Source organism: Haliotis cracherodii, unplaced genomic scaffold (assembly GCF_022045235.1).
Source record: "Haliotis cracherodii isolate W230 unplaced genomic scaffold, xgHalCrac1.p SCAF_9, whole genome shotgun sequence".
Taxonomy (NCBI): domain Eukaryota; kingdom Metazoa; phylum Mollusca; class Gastropoda; order Lepetellida; family Haliotidae; genus Haliotis; species Haliotis cracherodii.
The window spans coordinates 13,648,240-13,668,658 of NW_027266343.1; the positions used below are offsets into that span (position 1 = coordinate 13,648,240).

A 20,419-nucleotide genomic window follows, 5' to 3' on the forward strand; every position below is an offset into this window, starting at 1 on the left:
ATATTTTACATCTATTTCTTATCTTGTGTTTCTCCAACAACAAATTGCAGTTTACTACAAGCTCCTTCCCAGCATGTGACACCTTCGTTACACTCTCGGAAACATCGCTGCCACCAGTGTGGGCGCGGACATTACAAGAATATTGAAATTTACCCTCTAACCCCAAAAGCAGTCACGTTCATACTCTTGTTTATGTGCTTGTGAATGCCATGAGAGTTTTACGACTGACCATGATTTCCAGATGAATTTACTTTGTTGTTTGTATAATCAGATTGGTTCGAGATTGCAGACTAACGGAAAATCAACCAACTTCTCCCTTACATTCTTACATTATAAATAATATGATAGTTTTAATGAAATAGAAATTCAAATTGACAAACAAAGAAGTAATTTAGCAGGGGTAAGTGTATTCGGTGTCACAACAGTCGTCGCTTGTTTGTAAACATAACTGTCATTCGGTTGCGAGTTCAACTCCATGCATGGTTGTGGCCACCTATTCACAGTGGGGAGTTTTGACTGGTGGCAGCGATAGTATAGAGAGCTCCGCGAACGGATATCGCTGTGAGGAGCTTGAGAGTTTACTAATGGAAAGGGAGATAACTCCAGGAGTATCACGAAACAGTTCAACAACATTGACTTATTTGAATGAGATTTCAAAACAGGAAAAAACTGACATATATAGTATTGTCAATAATACAGACATGGTGATTAAATGAAAATTTACCGATAGATTTTGAGTGAATAACGCTCAACAGTATGTTCCCTCCTAAACTACCAAAATATGTTCTTATCTGCAACACTATAATTTAGAAGAGCATATATACACCTACCAGTTTCCATCAGATCCTTCTCGTGATCAATAGTGCTTTATTTCAAGTGATATCAAAAGAAATATGGTAGTCTGTAGGAACAGTCTGCCCAAAATCATTTCCAATCACTTCTTACCCCCAAACAAGTGTAAACTGAAATCTTTGTAAAAATTACCAGTCTTCTCTCTTTCCTATTGTAAATTAATACACTGACGAAGAATGCTGGGGGTTTGGCAAGCTACCCACTCTCCAGCATACTAGAACCATGCATTCAGAGACAACATAAGCAGCAGATTTATATCTCTTTATGATTTTATTCCATCCTGAACATAGGTACAAACACGCAGCCTTTCATTCTGTTTAGAACAGACCTTTGTACAAACAATAATGTTGAAGTCTGCAGTTACATTTACAAAGAGCCAAGTAAGCCAGGACTTGTCCGTTACTGCCTCCCCTCGACTCCATGAAGGCCCCACTGCTGGCCTTCCACTATGTACAAATATCACTGGAAATTTACAACAAAAATAATAAGTATAAATACTTAACAGTAGAAATTACACTGTGCACTAGCACATCCTCTCACAGACTTCAGAATATTGTACAGTAAATAATTTGTGAAATAAAGCACTTTCAATCCTTGTCTTAATTAATTGAAATCCACTGGAGGCCAGCCCTTTCACCCTGACAGCTAGAAGCATGGCACATCAAACAGCCTAGCTCTGAACAAGACCTTACAGCATCACATTAAACCCATGAACTCTACAAGGACAAAGATCACCTACACAGGAATGGAATCTGCCTCTCGTAGTTCAGGACACATCACCTGAACATCACAATCGCTAGGAAACTAGTATCTACATCTCACTGTTGCTTATAGCAAAGAACCACCAGAACATCACTGGTGACAGAGAAAGAGCATCACATCAACATTGCTGTTGCTTAAGCTTCACATCTGTGACCATGGCTGAGACAGCTACAACCCATGCCCATCACTTGTGCAGAGAGAAGGATATAATTTGCACCTGCTTCTCGTTACATTACCTAATCATCACTGTTGCTAGAGGCAGGAGACCATCCTAACACCTGTTAAGATCATAACGTGTCTGTCCCTTCATGTTGTCTGGGCATGATGCCTCCGGAACTGTCACCAAGGAAAGGCATCGCCACGCCTGACTGTACAAACGTATCATCTGAACACCTGTTCTGAGGGGTCTAGATCACCCTAACACCTCTGTTTTGAGAGGTACTCCACAATCAGAACTGTTTTGAGGGCTACTGCACTAACTGAACATTATTCCTGATTTGTGCAAGAAATATCCTAAAAAATGTGTTGCAAAGGGAACCTGACGCCCAACATGCACACACACATACTGTGCAACCCCAACCCCAACCCCAACCACAGCCAGTACATACACCTGCATCCCCGTCAGTCACTCTCTACAGGGGCGAAAGTCATCCTCAATTATACAGCGGAAACTAGCAAGCCTGTTGATACAACAGCATCAGATAACAATCATTCTATCATACTACGAGCTCTGTAATCTACATTAACCTTGTGGTTTATCACAATCTCAGCAAACTGCCCCTGTAGTTACAAGCAATTTAATTCAAAGCATTCTTTTGTATGTTATCCCAGTTTAAAAACAACTTTAATAGAAGCACCTCTTTGATTATAAGATACCAATGACAAAACAGACACATGCAGTCACTGTTCATATGACCTGCACAACAATGCCATGTATAGCATATCAATACAAAGAGGCAATAATCATCATGACCATCAACCCGTCAGTACCTTGATGAGCCAAACAGATGTTTAACATTGGCAAATGTTAGTAACACTAGGATCTACTGAAGTCATTGGGTTTCTTGTTCTCCATAATTACAAAACTTCCCATGTACGAAAATATCCTTTATCAAAATAGAGGAGCGAATGAAATCAAAAAGGGATAAGCGGTCACTTCTACTTGTGTGAACAAAACACAGCAAATGTGGAAAGCATATGAAGTACCGTCACACAGTACTGCACGCTTCATAAATAATCGAACAAATATCACATACATGTAAGCAGTTTTGGCCATTAGTAATACTTCAATATATAATGTTAACAGGTTCAGATTGAATATATTTGTTCGATTACATGAAAGACACAAATAGACGACTAACCGTATAACCAGAGACGTATTGTCAAACAAAATCGTTTTTTCCCCATGTGTTTTAGCGCCACAGTAATATTATCCAACATCAGGACGTCAATCTAAGTAGTCAATGGATAATGTACCAACTATCCCTTAGCAATATCCAGGAGTGCATGACTGAAGAAATGGCAAGTTTACTGTACAGCTCATACACAAGCTAGGTGACGATGGTTACATGGGAGGATGTCCTGCATCAAGACATTCCACAATGTCAATCAGACTCAACTGAGAAAAGGGAATGGTCACTGTGACAAGATGATTGTGCATACATATGAATTACAATTGGTGCAGACTGGAAACTGTAGGTAGCAGTGTCAACATTACCGGTGTTGAGAGGGGGTCACTCCCTGAGCTAACCAGTGGTACTTATACGAAGATGGGGAAACAAACAAGAAAACTTAATGAATCTTCTCTATCTTACAGACTGTACAAACATATCAGTCACTATCATAACTCAACACAATTTACCGGTCTTTCATAATATTGTCAACCATAGGGATAGTAACTATGCTTTCTGGAAACTTGCTGTTACTTAACACGCCCAAGCAAATGTGTGTCCGTTTGCATTGTGCAGTATGAAGTCAATGATAAACCATGATGTGACTGACGTCAGCACCTAATGACCTGTTGACAGAGAGGGATGCTGTAAGGGCCTTTTCAGTGAGGCTTACCAAGTTTACACGGGTGAGGTGACGAGACCGCATACACTAACTCCAATAACAATGTGTTATTTTCAAACCTTTGGATGGTTCTGTGAGATACAAGTTTGTACAATGGAGGTCACAATCACTACAGTACATCTACTTTAGAATCCAACTTTATTTTGGTAGGATATTCAAAGATCAAGATATTACATATCACAGGTCTTTAGTCTTGAAAAAAAAAATGATGAAAATATGCAATACGGTGCCAACTCACAGTAATTGGCACACCCCAAATTTGTAATGAACTTGATACGGTACTTGAATGTACTAAAGGCATCATCATGAGCCCGGCCTAAACCAGGTCACATCACAAATTCTGAATACGACAAACGATTACACTGCTCTATTGTATGTGTCCAAAGTGCACAATAGCAAGCAACTCTGCTTGTATCAAAGCAATAAATAATATAGTAGTCATCCAACATTGGAATAGGTCTCTTGTTATTCCCATCTGGTTTCTTTGTATATATTAGTGTCACAGTCCAGAAGAGGGGTAATTATTAATGAGGAGGTTCTGTGTCCGAGGCTCGAGGGGGAGGCATGTGTTTGAGCAGATTTCGTTTAGCTGCTGCAGGGTTTATCCTGGGGTCCCGCGGGTGCCCCGAGGCCCGGGCAGGTATCTGTAGCATGGAACTACCACTGGCGGAGCTACTACTGGAAACACTAGGAGATACAGCGGTAGGGTTGGACAAGGAATTATACACTTGCCGGGTCCCCCCTCCACCTCCCCCCTGGCTGGATGTCCCCCCGACGTGTTGCCGGCTGCTGGCTGCAGCTCCAGAGCCACTTCCGCTTGACCTTTGGCTTGAGGAAGGGGCTGCTGAACTCGTCTGCCGGCTTTCCGCTGGCTTTGTAGTTGTAGGGGCCACACAGGGAATTACAGGTTTACTCTGTGTGGGGCCAGAGGGCTTCTTATCATCACATGCCTTGGACTCGCCCTGTACTTCTTCAGATGAGGGAGATTTGAGAGCTTCTAGAAGCGCAGAGGGGTCATCGCTGTCCCCCTGGACCTGTATCTGGTCTGTAAGTGTGGACAGCAACAACTCTTGTACAAACATACTACGGTCACTGCGCTCCATCTCAGCTTTCTGCTCGGACTCGGACAGTTCATCACTACATCTGTAGAAAGCAAGAATATCATGTTTGATGCGAGACAACTATATGATACATGCAAAGACATTTACTGCTAAACACGCTTGTGTTTAATGAGCAGACACATTGGTTAAAACAGGTTCACACATGCCAGTGACCAACAAGCCCATGGCCATGGCGTCTGTGTAAATGTCAAGGTTCTTGCAACTTAAGCTGTTGTATCAGGACATGATGTTACTACACATGACCAGGGATTTATCCAAGATACTCTTGGCAAGCGAATTGGGGCAAAATCATCTTATTGTTCAACTTTGATTATATTCTTTAGTATATTTTCTTTTGTAAATTCTGTGGAAATTTCAATTAAAAAGGGAATTTTACTGTCATTTGCTACAGACTCGGGGACAAATATTGGCCTCTGAGCTGGTCTACATAAATCCCTGCATGACACAAATGATCAGAGCCCATATATATTCTTTCCTGATTGTTGATATTCCCTCCTGTCAGTGGAATCCTTGAACAGAAAATACATAATAGTGTCACCTTGGTCCCAAAATAACCTCAAGTTACTTGTACTTTAAAAAAGCTATTTTCAATGAACTCAAATGACTTAAACCCCTGGATGCCACAGGTACATTTAAGTCCTTGCTCTTCAATCCTCACCTTCAAGTTGAATAAAACTCAAAATACATCATGCACACAATACACTTCATAGTTCTAAATTCTGATGAAAATTCTCTGTTCTGTGATATCATCCATTGTGATATCTGGCATAGCTAAGTGACTGAAAAAGACCTATGAAAATTATGTCCATATCGCCAATTTCAACACTTTACGATATAACCATTTTGTGTTATTTACTAAAAATAATATTCTACAACCTTGTGTAATTTTAAAGTTATAGGTAGGCCCAGAGCCATGCGACTGTAATTGTCACACAACAATCACATTTCCGAAATTTGTCAGAAAATTAACTTGGCATCCAGAGGGTTAAGAACATTTCCATGATACTGACACAACATCTTTCTTCATAATCCATTTTCTTCTACTTTTAAAGACATTTTAAAAATAATTTAGTGGCCTACACTGTAGACCAATCTGAAACTTGAAACCCTCAAACAGCGTCACATGGAGGAAGATGCTAAATACTGGTTGTACATTACCAAGGACATTTGTTTTCAATGGCAAAATAATTAGCATCAATGCATATGTCTCTCAGTATGCTGTTCACAAGGCACTGCAGACAGAGGGAGCACTGATGTACGGCTTAGGGTTCACAAAACCACAGTCAAACTAATGTTTTCATTCTCAATCGTGATCAATCATTAATAGTTCATCAACTGCTTAAACAAATGATCAATATTAAAATTTCAACCAATTTTCAACACTAAAGTCACCAATAAAAGAACCACACGCACTTCATTTTCTCCAATGGCCTTTGGTCATCTAATGCCAAACAGGGTTTGGCCAGTCCGTGAGTTGACATTGAACTCACTTGACAAGAAGATAGAGAGAATTGGACTGGCTGCTCCCTCCACTGCTGCCTCCTTGGTCAGCATTACTGTTCTGTGCATTAGATGGCAGCGCCACCTTAGCTGCCTCAGCCTGTCGGCGGGGCAACCTCTCCAGTTGTTGTCTGAAACAAGGACCAAACATTAGATGTCTCACGCACACAAACGCAGAATGGGAGTTTCTGGATAATGAGTCACACCCTCTTTAATTGCTTTTCACTGTCCATTATGTGTGCTAAGTAGTATGTTGAGTCAAAATCAAGTCACTAACAAGTGTTCAAAATTAAGGGGGTCCTGGATTCATTCAAGTCTGATGCTTTATATAAAATTGGTTCTCAGGCAATGTCTTTTGAAAATATAGTGCGGGCAGGCGGGGAAGGGGGTGTTCAAACAAGTATGTAACCAAATAAACAGTTATCTACAATCAAGCTGGGAAAGGGCCTCCCTACATAAATGTATTCCTTGATGAGCAAAATTCTGGAATACAGTATGTAACTATCATTGGACTACCAGTGTGTGCATAATACATGCATACAATGAGCTTTGATCTTATTTCACAGCACAAAGAAGTGATCATGAGCATGCAACACCAGAAGCATGTCAACAAATCCGTACTGAAGTACGCCAGTTAGTCCTATTATTATATTATCTGGCTATAAAAGAGTTCATTTGTATCTAGACTTCGTTTTTAATCCTATATATTACTTTTATACAAGATTTCACTCAATTTTGTTTACATTAATTTCGATAAAATCAAGTATGAACTGATCGGCAGATCACATCAACCCACTATGAACAACCCCTTAACTTTGAACAAATCCTGCATTATGTCGTCCGGTAGATGTCAACCGATGAACTGGTCAGTGATCATTATCTACGAGCTTACAGGAAAGGACATAACTATCTCCCTTCAAAAACCTAAGGCTGCAAATGTTTGTAGCTAAAGGGTTATCAAAAAAACTTCAGTGACCAAATTGTCAACTCTGTTGTATACTAGTTAGTGTAACAGATTGACTGTAATCCGTGACTCATGCACCAGAAACCAGTTAAAGATGGTCTGGTAGACTCGGCTCCAGGCACTAGGACTCCTGTGGAAACAAGTGTAGAGATGTTAATGACCGACTGAGGAGGAGAGGAGGAGCAGTGATGGAACTATTTACCTGTTGTAACACCATGAGGATATCTGTTGACTGTTTCTGAAAAAATCAATTTGGAACATTACAGAAATTCCAAAGTAACTTGTGTCTTGTGTGTTCCTACAAGCAGGAGTTGGAAACAAATGGTAACAGATGGCTAGAAGTAGAAATAAGTAAATATAGAACTATCTTTCTATTACAAACAACGAAGCACTTTTACAAAAAAAAACTAAGTGAAAAAATACAGGGAAATTGTAATGAGAAAAGTGGCAAAGAAGGAAAGGATGGTTAGGGATGAAATTCAGGAAAACAAAAGTCATAAGTGTAGTGGCACATACAATTACAAAAACTATTTACTTTCAGACTAAAATATTCAAAACAAATGAAATTGTTTGCATTCTTCCTTTCCATACAGTTCTCATGAAGCTATTTTAACCAGCAAATACTTAAAACAAAACAAACTGGAACAGCATAAGAAACGAAAATTAACCACACCAAGATATGAACAAAATGGACCTGCAAACACCAGTGTAACCAGTTGATGGATGGGTACCCTCAGTCACCTCAAGCTGTAACTGCTGGGGTGCATTGGACTAAGAATATAAGTACAGTTATTGACCATGTTATCATCAAACAAACTTTGGTACAATGTCAGTATGGACCTTCCCAATGTGAGAGGGGAGCTGTAGGGGAGATAACTGGGGTCATGGATACACACAACAGTGCAAACAAAGGTCACCAGCAATTTTATTTTGACGAACACGTTTTGTACTTTTCCTTTATTCAGTGATTGAAATTTAAAACAGGAATTTACTTAGAATTCAATACCAAGTGCCCCTGGCATGTATATTAGGGACAAAAATGGTTATTTTTTCACAATATTTTTTTTTATGTTCTACAATTCTACGTATTTAACCATTGTATTTTGAGATAGCATTCGACACAATAATATAAAACTATGCATTAAAACCTATCCCTACTTATCATGTTTATCATTGTTTATTGGTTCTGTTATCAGTGAAATATGAGTTCCCCCTACAAAACCATAAAATTAGTTATTACTTATATAACCATTAGTTATTACTTATATAATATATCAACATGAAATGAGATTTTTATTCCAATGTGGGAATGTTTTTTGACATTTGCTGCAAACATGGGGCTGCATATCAGCCTCTGAGTACAGAGTAGGTCTATATAAATCCCATTAAAATGCAAAGATTTTAGGAAATCACTTTTGGTGAAAAAAAAATTCAGCTGACACTTCTTTTCCCAGAATCAATCTATGATCACTCGATCAAACTGGGTAAACAAGCATAATAATCAGAGGATTTCAATACACTGAAGCTCAGGAGGCCATTCATGCACAGATGCAGATGTTCCGATCGTCTACATACAAAAGTGCTGGGGGGGGGGGGGGGGGGGGGGGGGGGGGGGCATGTGCACAAATAGCAAGAGATGTGTGGATCCATCTTCAATCTCATACTCAATTTGGAATCTGCTTGATATTGAAATATTTGCCATGTGTGTTGTTCTGTTTCTTAAGAGGATTCAAACATGTCAAGTCCATGACGAGTTTACTGATACACGGACTGTACAGCTCATTGGGACAGTTGAGCTAATAACACTCATGATTCCAAAAGACATTGTGCATGGGTAGAGGTACCCTCTTATCATGTGCATTGAAGACCAAAATAATTTGATTTTGGATGCGAACATTTAGGCTGTATAACAAAGTGATCTTTTGTATCAAAGCATGCCTTGTAATTTACTACAGAGAACAGTTCCCAAGAAAGAGCATGATCCTGTTCACTAGACCAAGGACTTGTATCTGGAGATAAGTCATCACCCCAATCACCCAGGGTATCTCCATTCCATTATCACTACCATGGAACCATTTGCCACCAAAGCTTTCTTCCGAATGTGACATCACCAGTTTCATCTCTCTTATCACTAACAAGGCACAGAATTTCCCTCGCTTATTAACTTGAAACCAACAACCAAACACAATGCCTCTTCTGAACAAAAGTTCAGCATAAATCTACATTCAAACAAATCACAAGACTGGTATTAACGACTTCAAAACTGATCCAAAATGGTGTAAATACATTCACTGCATGGCATTCCAATCATGGTTATCCCCTTAATAGATATCTAATAAATAATATCAGACCGTTTTCAAATTTGTTCAGGAATTGTAACTAATCTTAAGTTATCAAGTTAGTGGTGACACATACCAATATGTTGTTAGGTTTTCTCTTTCCAATAAAATCATTACATTCTAAAAAAAAAAAAATATCATTTTTTATTTTCTTTATTTTATCATTTTTTTCTCCTGTTTCCAGTAAAATAATTAGATTCTTAATAATACAGTCTGTAGATCAGTAGCTCTCGTACAGCTTTTAATACAGAAGTTAAATATTTGGTTTAAATCCTGAAAACTAAACTTCAGATTTGGAAACTGCGTTTCTACCAAGTGAAACATAAACATCTTCACAAACTGTTAGCTGGCTCCTTTGTTTGCAGTGTTGTGTGATGGGGGGAGAGACTCTCACCTAGTTGATTGTAACTGCATCTCCAGCTGCTGCAACTGGGACGACACCGACTGCGCAGCTGCTGCACGACTTCGAACACTGGAGAGCTGGGACAGCAGCTCTGTAAATCAAATCCGGCAGTTAGTGATCAATCAAGCTAGAATTACGATTATCGTAGTGCTATGATTGCTATGATTATCGTAGTGCTTGCTATGACTGTAAGTAATTTATTTTAGAAAGTGCAACTTCTTGTATTGATACAGAATAAAACAAATCGTATGGTCGCATGAAAACTCATGCAGAGTTTTACCCGACGCAGAAATGTAGAGAATTGAGACAGAAAAAATATATACTGCATTCCCTGGGACGCACAATAATAATCATTGCACCTACGCCACATTAAGAGCCGTTATAGGTGTCTGTTATTTCATCCATCAATCAGGACCACCGTCCACATGATCATTGATTCATTCCAGGCTCTAAATAATGGAACCTCACAATTAATTATTTGGGGTCTCCTGAACCCCTACTTTTGTATATGAAGGTAAAACCCTGACACTGGTATGTTTCTACCCAAGACTGATCCACAACACTACCTGTCCAACTTCATGTTCATGTTCTACACAAGAGCATAAAGAAAACTTCTAGAAAAAGCATGAAGAGAAGTGTGTCAACTTTAAGTAAGACATTGAGTCATTTTCACTCATTGGTAAGTATTTTGTTCCATATTGTTGCCATTACCTGCAATTGGATCCATAGTTTCTCTGCCACTTGGTGAAAGCCCTGTAAGTGCCGTACCAGTAGATGCAAAATGCATATTAGCTCGCCGTGTGCGCGAGCCACTCACACCTCTACCTGGGTGAGGAATACGTCGCACATGACGCATGCCTGCAGGTTCATCGTAACCACAGTTAAGGAAGTTCAACATTAAAATGTTTTTAATAAAACTTTATATAGTAATATCTATGTATACATATACATACTTTCAATTAAAAACTTCCGTAAATGTCGCAGACACAAAATCTGATTTTTTTCTTAAAGACTTCAGTATATGAGACTTCCTGCTTGATTGAGCCTTGTTCTTCGTAACCATTACACGTTTTGTTTGCTAAAAGGATATGAAATCTCTGGGTGTCCTGTGTTCCAGGGTGAGATGGGAGGCGAAGTCATCGGTGACATGGTTAGGGTCCCCTCCAGGGAGGGCCGCACACACAGGGCACACCTGCGCAACAACAATACATTATTCCCATCATGCACTGGTCAAACTCAACATGAAGGTCGAGGGGTCCTTGTCACCACACTTGCTTAGAATCTCAACCAGTTGATACACATAATACTGATAATTTCATGAATAGGTATTTCAGTGACAGAAATGAACCAAGACAGTCTAACATATACAGTGATAACATATAGCAATACCCCCTAAAATGTTTGAAATTCTACTAGCCCCTTCAAAATAAGCATGAAAATCAAGTAATCCTTGTTACTACCCTAATATTAAAGGTTACATATTTAGTTGGTTTCTAATTTTAGATTCAGATATCATAGGACCAAAGCCCCATCAATGTTAAACACTGCTGAATACTCGAGGGTCATATTTTGTTCATGACAGTCTAGATATGATCAACAGTCAGGGCTCGATAAAGCTATATAAAACATGCACCAGTGCAACCTATTACTGAAAAATGCAACCTTATACTTATGTCCACATGCACCAAGTGCATGTCCCCAAAATGCAAATTTGTGTCTAACCCATACTTGTCCACACAACATCAACCTTTGAACACACTTAATGTCTCTTAGGTTTTTTTACAAAACTGTATCACTAGTCCCTGCATTGTGTCAGTTTGATGACACATGACAGAGTCATCTGAGATGTGTAATTTTTCTTATTTCGAGAAGTTTATGCATATGTTTCAACTTTGATAAACTTATGGGACCAGGGTGCAACCTGGCTTAGTCAGGTGTAACTAGCTTTTCATATCAACATGCACCTGGTGCAGGTTAATCAAGTTCCTTAAATCGAGCCCTAAGGTGCAACCAGTAGTGACAGGCCAACTTACCACTTCTACTGAGGCATCAGCATGTTCTGAAGTGACATGATCATGTAGTGTGGCCTCCGGGAATCCCATTTTCCCACAATAGGGGCATGTGAAAGACTGAGGTTGTTCAGTGGTGAGGGCCTCTCCTCCATAGTATAGGTCTGCAACAAACCCATAATAATAGCTTGTCAAGGTAATATACCAAACAGGTGTCACAACATATTCAAAACATACTGATAATAATCTACAATTCTACATGAAAAGTACAATAATAAAACATTAGTAGAAAAACAGCTTGTTTTGTTTTACTGGCTAACACTTTGGTATATTAAGCTAGATGTTCAATTATCTTGTCAAGAAACTCAGCAATATAAGGTGCAAACTAAAGCTCGAAGTGGCAGACTCGTGAAGATGCAGTGTAGAATAGGTATTCAGCAACTCATGTTTGCTGCAACAGGCAAGCTGACTTGGTTGATGTATGTCATTGTATCGCATTTGAGTGGTTCGATGTTCATGATGTCAATCACTGGACAGTCTGGTCCAGACTCAACTATTTACAGACTGGCATCATATAGCTGGAATATTGCTGAGTGTGGCGTTAAACAAGAAACAAACAAACTCAAAGGGGCAGGATGTAGTTTCAAGAGAGAGTGTGAAGAAACCGATCATGAAACCTATCAGGGAAGTCATCAAATCTCAAGCTGACAAACAAGTGGTTGATCAAGTAAGCAAGGCTCAAGGCCACCAGGGTATGATGACACTGTCTCACTCAATCAGCAACATAACATCTGCGGGTTTGTCATTCCTGATGGACATCCAGCTGACATCTAGGTATCATGCAGTTTTGTAGCTTTCCATGCAGATCTGCACATATCCTGTGTTACCTCATGCACAAGAGACAGGTGAATCATGATTAATTTCCACTGTACGTTCCACTGTAGACTTGTTTGTGATAGAAAACCATAAAATCCAAAGAGGATAAGACTTCAAGTGATAGCAGGCTGGATAGGAAATTAGTTGAACTGCTCATCCACAGGATCTGTTCATGTTATAATGTCCTGTCTGGATCACTTGGCCATGGACTTACAGACAACAGTTAAGGATTATCCTGGAAATTTTTAACTATAAGATACAAATTTCCCCTGGAGCGTGGTGAGATTTTGCTCATTATCATAGATACTTCCGTCTTCGAACAGTGGAAATTTGATTTTCCATTTGTTGACTCAAATTACAAATCATAAGTAATTAATGTTACCAGATTACATATAGAAGTTTGTCTGCGTTCTTGCTTTTTCACTACCAAAGTGATTATGTTTAGAAACGAACACTCGTTTTGCCAGTCATGGATCAAACAATGTTGTGCACTCCGTCATTATTAAGCGATGCAAAGCATGCATATTTATGGGAATCGGTAAAGCATACAGAGAGATCGCATGAGAGATCATGTTGCAACTATGCAACTCGCTATTTCAATACACAGCTTTTGACGTATTAATAAACTATCTTGTAAGTTTTTATTGACATTTTTCAGTATGGTAGATAATCTTATTCAAGCAAGACAACATTTACAATTTCTGTCGGAGAAAATGAGAGTCTCAATGCAAATGAAACTAATGAAAATGAAAGTGTAACAGTTGGATGTAGAAATCTATGTGAAAATCAATCGAATGAATGTTGATGTGATATCTTATTAATCTATGACAAATACGGGAGAATATCGCAGAATCGCAGTAGCTTATTTCAAACCCTGTTATCTGCACACACAAAAAAGATGTGTGTCTTAAGAAACTGCTTTGGATTGTATTTACCACTACATAACAAAATGACAAAACTGAACAATTTGCCATTCTTTGGTGAGAATAGCGAAGCACATATCATAGTGAAAGTGGTGAATCAGACTGATGCAGAAATAAAGTTAATTTCAGGACATTTTGACAGCAAATATTTACCAAAGTCTGTCCGCGTCAAGATGCACTGCATTGGGTGTTCAGTGGTGTGTCTGGTCGTAGTGGCCCCCGCCTCGTAGCATGTTGAACACAGGTCATAGTCATAGCAGATCAAACACTTGTATCTCTTGCCCCGAAAATTTCCTTTTAAGCAAGAGTCACAACTCACACCTGAAAATAATTCAAATTGAATAGTGCATTAGCTCTTTGTCAGAACTAAAGGAAAGGACATCCTCAAATATCAAGTTTATCACACCTCAATTCAGTTACCTTGATCTATTTGCATCATAGCTTCATCTGAGTACAGTTCAAGCGACATGATGCTGTCCAATCAAATGACTCGTGAACGAGACATTCAAAGTTAGGGATTCGAGAGATTTAAATGGCAACATCACTTCTGAAACGAAGCTATGGAAGTGACTGGAACCAGGACCTCTATAGTAACGGAATGGAAACATATCACAATGAATAATCGACCAGGCTTCATTTCCAAACAATGTAACCAATCAAATTAGGTGCAGAAGAAGGGTGAAACGATACAGCAAGGTCACGATACAATACATAGGTCATGATCATGATCATGATAATACGATATGAATCCTGATATGCATATTTACTTCAAATCGCATGCAAATTTCTTGATTATTACTATTTCAGAGCAGATTCAAAAGGAACAGCTAGCTTTGGACACCTGTTCGTTGCAGCTATTTTTGGTAATGAACTTGAAACGTTAATTACAAAACATTTTTAGATAATTGACTGACAAGCAAACACACCAGGGTCATTAAACGAGTAGTAGGTCATTTATTTTAGTAAGTGTATTGTCTTGTGTCTTGTATCGATACAGTAACTGCATGCAATTCCATATATTGGCTATCATGCTGATCAAGGTAAGAGTTGAGGCGCACAACATTGAGGCCATGGTGTCATGTATCGTATTGTCGCATGAAAACTTACAATGCACCGTGCACCGATGTATCGTTTCACTCTTAGTGCAGAGTGATATACTTCACAGATATTAGTAAAATGGGTCATTCAGCAGTCTTATACCACATCAACAACAAACAATGTTATACTGATTCTAGTTGCTCCTTTCAAGTTATCCTCATCAACTGAGGCAGCTCAGAGTGCACCAGGAAAGGTACAAGGAAAAAGGGAGCAAACATAATTATTATGCAGCAGTCTGCAATATTCCAACAACATCCCGCCGACCTGTAAATAATCAAGACTGGTACAGGTATATCAGTGGCTGACAGCATAAGTAATGATCCATGCCCATCAGCTAGGTCACTCAGATCCAGCCAAAAAAATCACTAATTTGCCCTCACAAGCATGGGGTGCTGGACACCTATTCTGATCCAGAGTTGTTTGGTTTGTTGTTTAACGCCGCACTCAGAAATATTACAGCTATATGACGGCGGTAATAATAATCGAATCTGGAGCAGACAATCCTGTGATTGAGATCATGAGCATCGATCCACGCAATTGGGATATGATGACATCCATCACCCAATCAGAGAGCATGACCACCCGATCCCATTAGTCGCCTCTTACGACAAGCATAGTAGCCTTTAACGGCAAGCATGGGTTGCTGAAGACCTATTCTACCCCGGATCTTCACGGGTCCTTATCCAGGGAGAAGACATTAAGAAGCGGAGGGAGAAGACATTAAGAAATGTATAATCCAAAGAAGTCTTTAACCAGTCACAACACAAAAGGTTTACAATTTCCCTTGATGTGCAAAACATGCTAGATTAGTTATTTTCTCTTCTATAGCTCTTGCATTGTATTTAAGCTCTTTAATAGTAAGTTGACATGAACATATAATTTGACACTTTAATATGTTAGAAATTATTGTAAATAATTACATGAATAAGACTAAGTTGGAAGCACATTAACTGCAAGACAGGATGATAACGAGTTTACCTGTATCATTTATATTGAGTTAGCAGTTTCTGGCAAGACGCCAACATTTTTATAAAAAATGCATTTAGACTCAATGTATGAAATGACTGATTAATGTCTTCTGTATAAGGATATTCATTAGGCCCACATAATCTTTCAACTTCACAATAATAGCATATTCTGCTTAACACCAATCCCTTCAAAAGGTGGTGTAAGAAAAGCTGAACACACAATAAGTTCTTTCACAATTACAATCATTCTGTTTAATATAAAGGACAAATCCTGAATACAGCCATATCCCCTCATGTACATATATGTGTGTGTGTGTACAAATATTGTCAGGGATTATCCTGGAAATTTTTACCTATGAGAGAAAATCTCCCCTGGTCCCAAAGCCATGAGATCTTTTGGCGTGTGATGAGATTTTGCTAATTTTCAGAGATATTTCATCTTCACACAGTGGGGAAACTGTATTTAATTTTTGGTAATAGTGACTAAAATATTGTTGCAAGTAATATTACCAGATTATATAGATATATCCTTTGATATCCTATTTTCGAACATTAATTATTCCACAGCGAATACATGTCTTTAAAAATATTAGCATAAGTATGAACAAAAAACATTTCTGTTCATTGTTTACTTTAGGAGAAATTACACTAATATATTTATGATATTGTTGACTTGATGGGGAATTTTTCGCAAGGACAATTATAGGTTGTTGAGGAGGCATGTTTACCACCATCAGCTGTTCATTTCGTTGGCATGCAGGAGACAACAATCTGCAGTTATCAAATTTCAACACTGTGTCATAAATCATAATTCAATATATTTAGAGTGATGACATGAATTTGGACAGTTGTAAATTGCAGTGTTAGAAATTGGCACTAGTCCTGTAGTCCTTACCAAACTGCCTAATAGTAAAGGTATCCTAAGGACTAGTAGAAATTGGCCCATTTTAAGGGTTTTGCTATATGTTATCATTGTAAGGACTAGTGGACAAAAACTGTTAGTTTCTAACCCTGAAATTGTATTTCAGTTTGTTGGCCAAATCTATATTATTTACATTCTAGTGCTTTCGTCAATTTCGCCATCTTATTTCCATCTGAAGTGTGTACCATATCAGAGGCCGAGTCTCTGACCATATCAAATGAAATCTTATCAATATAGACTTTTCAGTTAATTAGAAGTGACAGTTCATTATACAATGACTATTTCTCAAGGTTCACCCTCTTGTTTAATTAGCAACAATTAAGTCATTTATTTCAAACAGAAGGCGGCGTGTTTGCCGAGTGACGCAGCCAGAAAATGTTTATGAGTAACTGGAAGTTGAAAAGACTGCTGACTTTCATGATGTTTAAGAGTTACATTTGAATGATTAAGTCACAGTTTACAAGTTTTATGAAAGCAAACATATCGTAGCATATTCTAAAAAATCTAAATCCAACATTGTGTTTGGCCACTTTGTTTTGTTTGTTTGTTTGTTGTTTAACGCCGCACTCAGCAATATTCCAGTCATATGACAGCGGTCTGTAATATAATCGAGTCTGGACCAGACAATCCAGTGATTGACACCATGAGCATCGATCCACGCAATTGGGATCAATGACATGTATCAACCAAGTCAGCAAGTCTGACCACCCGATCCTGTTAGTCGCCTTTTACGACAAGCATAGTCGCCTTTTACGGCAAGTATGGGTTGCTGAAGACCTATTCTACCCCCGGAAACTTCACGGGTCAGCCACTTTGTAATTCATGCACGGTGGCCATTCTTGCACGACGGTACGTTCATGAAAACTCTTCCGGGATACGATACATGCATCAACAAAGTCAGCGATCCTGACCACCCGATCCCGTAAGTCGCCTCTTACGACAAACATAGTCGCCTTTTACGGCAAGCATAGGTTGCTGAAGACCTATTCTACCCCGGATCTTCAAGGGTCCATGAGTCCAGTTGGCGTACAAAGGCAAAATTCATGTCCATTCAACATGTTCAATGATTCATAATTTAGAAGCAAAATACAAGCATCATTGACCATGATCAAGTCTCTTACAATGTTTCAAATGTTTTCACAATTAATTACAATGCATTCTAAACTTTTCAACAATAGTCATAAATATGCTGTGGTACAATGTTTTCACTTTACATGACCAGAGGTTTATCAACGTAACAACACTAGTGTAAGTTATTGTAACAGTGTATGAGTGGACTTCAATGACCAGTCACTTGTGAAATCATGATGCACTCATTATTGTGACCTGAGGGCATGATTTCATGCTTCAGCAGATGTGCTCTAACTGATTATACCTACAAACACTGATCCAGTGGATAACATTGCTGTATGCCATAAGCCTGTTTTGAAGCATAACAAAACAAACATGGTCAACTGTTACTAGGAAAATGAAATAGGAAATGCAAAAAAAATTATGAAAATTTGACAAACATCAACTTGTCAAGAGCAATCCATGTCTTGTATTATAAATTATGAGTCATTCAGACCCTGGAACAGATATATTCAAAACAGCCCATGCAAGTCTATTATCGTTAGCAAGTCTAGATTACCGCAGTTTCAAAATGAAGAGTACCTGAGCTCCTTTATAGTATAATCTATTTACATATTTTAACAGCTGTATTTTCTGTATAACATTTTCTTTTAAGAGACAAGATGTTAGTCTAATGATAAATGTACTGGGATCAATACTCATGCTCCAGTGATTCACTATAAACCCTTTTGTTTAAGTTATGTCATTCTTGAACCTACAAATAGTATAATCCAAGATTTAGGACATACACTAAGACACAGTACAGTGACCATGGTAATATGGTTTCAGTCAAATGAAGTTGTTATGGCAACACATTTGAGACAAACAATTGTATTAAATAGTTGACACAAATTAACTGTTTTTCCCAAAAAGAAAGGTACGTGATATTTGGGGATGGATGTTAACAGAGAATAAACCTAATCCCATGCCATGAATTGTGAGCATGAAACATTGTGATAATGTATCTATTTACTCAAATTCTGTGAAAATATTTTCTTAACTTTGGCAGGAACACGGATGAAAGACAAAGTAGAAATGGCAGACATTTACATCATAGTTTACAATGAGTAACCATCCAAACAAAGTTATTTTCTTGTTCTTGCATTTCATCAGTACAGACACAGCAAATGAATTTGCACAATATAACATGAAGGGAATGTCATGAGCATTTGTTTTTCAATGACATAATATAATATACAACACATACAAGACTTGTTTTTTTAGTTTTCTTTACTGAAATATTATTATTTGATCCTTCATTATAAGTTATAACAGTTATGGAACACATACTGTACAGGTATTCACATCAATCTGAAACTGCTGGTGAACCCGTTCAGATACAAAATATTGACTTATGTAACAGAACACATGACCAAATATATGTCAGATCTTACTGAATTTCATCTGTATGACAACCTACTTTATGGGCTTGTAAGTATATACGTTTTTGGTTGTCAAAGGTTTATTGAAGGGCAACCTGCACAACATTTTGTTTCTAGCATTGGCATGATTGTCTTGATTCATTAATATATTAATTTTCTATCGAGTACACTTACAGCTAAGTTATATCAGTATTTCCAAGTTATTTTCTATCAATGAAATATATTATGATCCTAATAAAGTTCAGGTTCAATTCTAAGGGGGCGTAATAAATACAAAAGCAAATGGGTATCCTCAGCATATCCAGATCACTGCATGGTCATAACATGACACTTACAATGCATAAATGAGTAATGTGATAAATGAATTTTTTCATTAACATGCACATGCAAGATTAACAAAATCCCATACTTTCAAAGTAACCAGGAAACCATGCACTGCTGTGATACAGTTGCATCATATGGAAATTCATGCATACTCCATACGACACATTATTCATTACAATTTACAGGATCAAAAGAGTGAACTCGTTTCTTACAAACGTCTTTCGATGTTATGATCTTCATAGTGATTTAAACATATTCAATGTATTCGCTGAACAAAAAGATTCTTCTGTTCATGGGGATTTCCAATGCATTTCTTTACTTCCGAAAATAATCATGTGCCAGACATGGGTTCAACTTCCGGGACAGCTATGCGTAGGCAATTTAGCAAAAGTTCCATAAAAAGTACCAAAATACACAAAGTATCATTTGAATAGGTGAAAAAGTACGAATTAACGTTGATGACTGAATCAATGCCAAATGCGCACAACATAGAGCAGAAATAGAACGAAGCCATTTTGGACAAGTCTGTATCAAAAATACCCACCTTCATGACGGGACATTCTAACCACAGAGACACGTGGGAGGGTGAAGAATCGATCCTAGATCACCAATACTAAATAAACTACCTATATCGAATGGACAAATGAAGAAAACTCAACGATCTACGCAAATTCAAAGGATTTTCATGTCTGAATTCCAATCTACTTTCAGCTAGCGGAGGCCATGATGACGTCACGGTAAATAACGCCAAATACTCGCCTGAACGGGATTCTTATTTTTTCTTTCTTTTTGC

At 38.2% G+C, this 20,419-nt stretch overlaps 1 protein-coding gene across 2 annotated transcripts; it reads right to left on the reverse strand.

Moving 5' to 3' along the window:
* Nucleotides 1-1,114: 1,114 nt before the first annotated feature.
* On the reverse strand, nucleotides 1,115-20,352 carry LOC139452034 (E3 ubiquitin-protein ligase KCMF1-like). 2 transcript variants are annotated; one of them, XM_071233315.1, is made up of 9 exons: nucleotides 20,171-20,352; nucleotides 13,976-14,143; nucleotides 12,048-12,187; nucleotides 11,105-11,206; nucleotides 10,726-10,885; nucleotides 10,006-10,105; nucleotides 7,475-7,510; nucleotides 6,299-6,439; nucleotides 1,115-4,830 (listed from the first exon to the last, which is right to left on the reverse strand). In XM_071233315.1, exons 1-9 carry the CDS (start codon nucleotides 20,184-20,186, stop codon nucleotides 4,212-4,214), a joined length of 1,482 nt encoding a protein of 493 aa, XP_071089416.1. In that variant the 5' UTR covers nucleotides 20,187-20,352; the 3' UTR covers nucleotides 1,115-4,211. The 2 variants fall into 2 exon arrangements, with proteins under 2 accessions (XP_071089416.1, XP_071089417.1); XM_071233316.1 differs by lacking the exon at nucleotides 7,475-7,510.
* Between the last annotated feature and the right edge of the window lie 67 nt (nucleotides 20,353-20,419).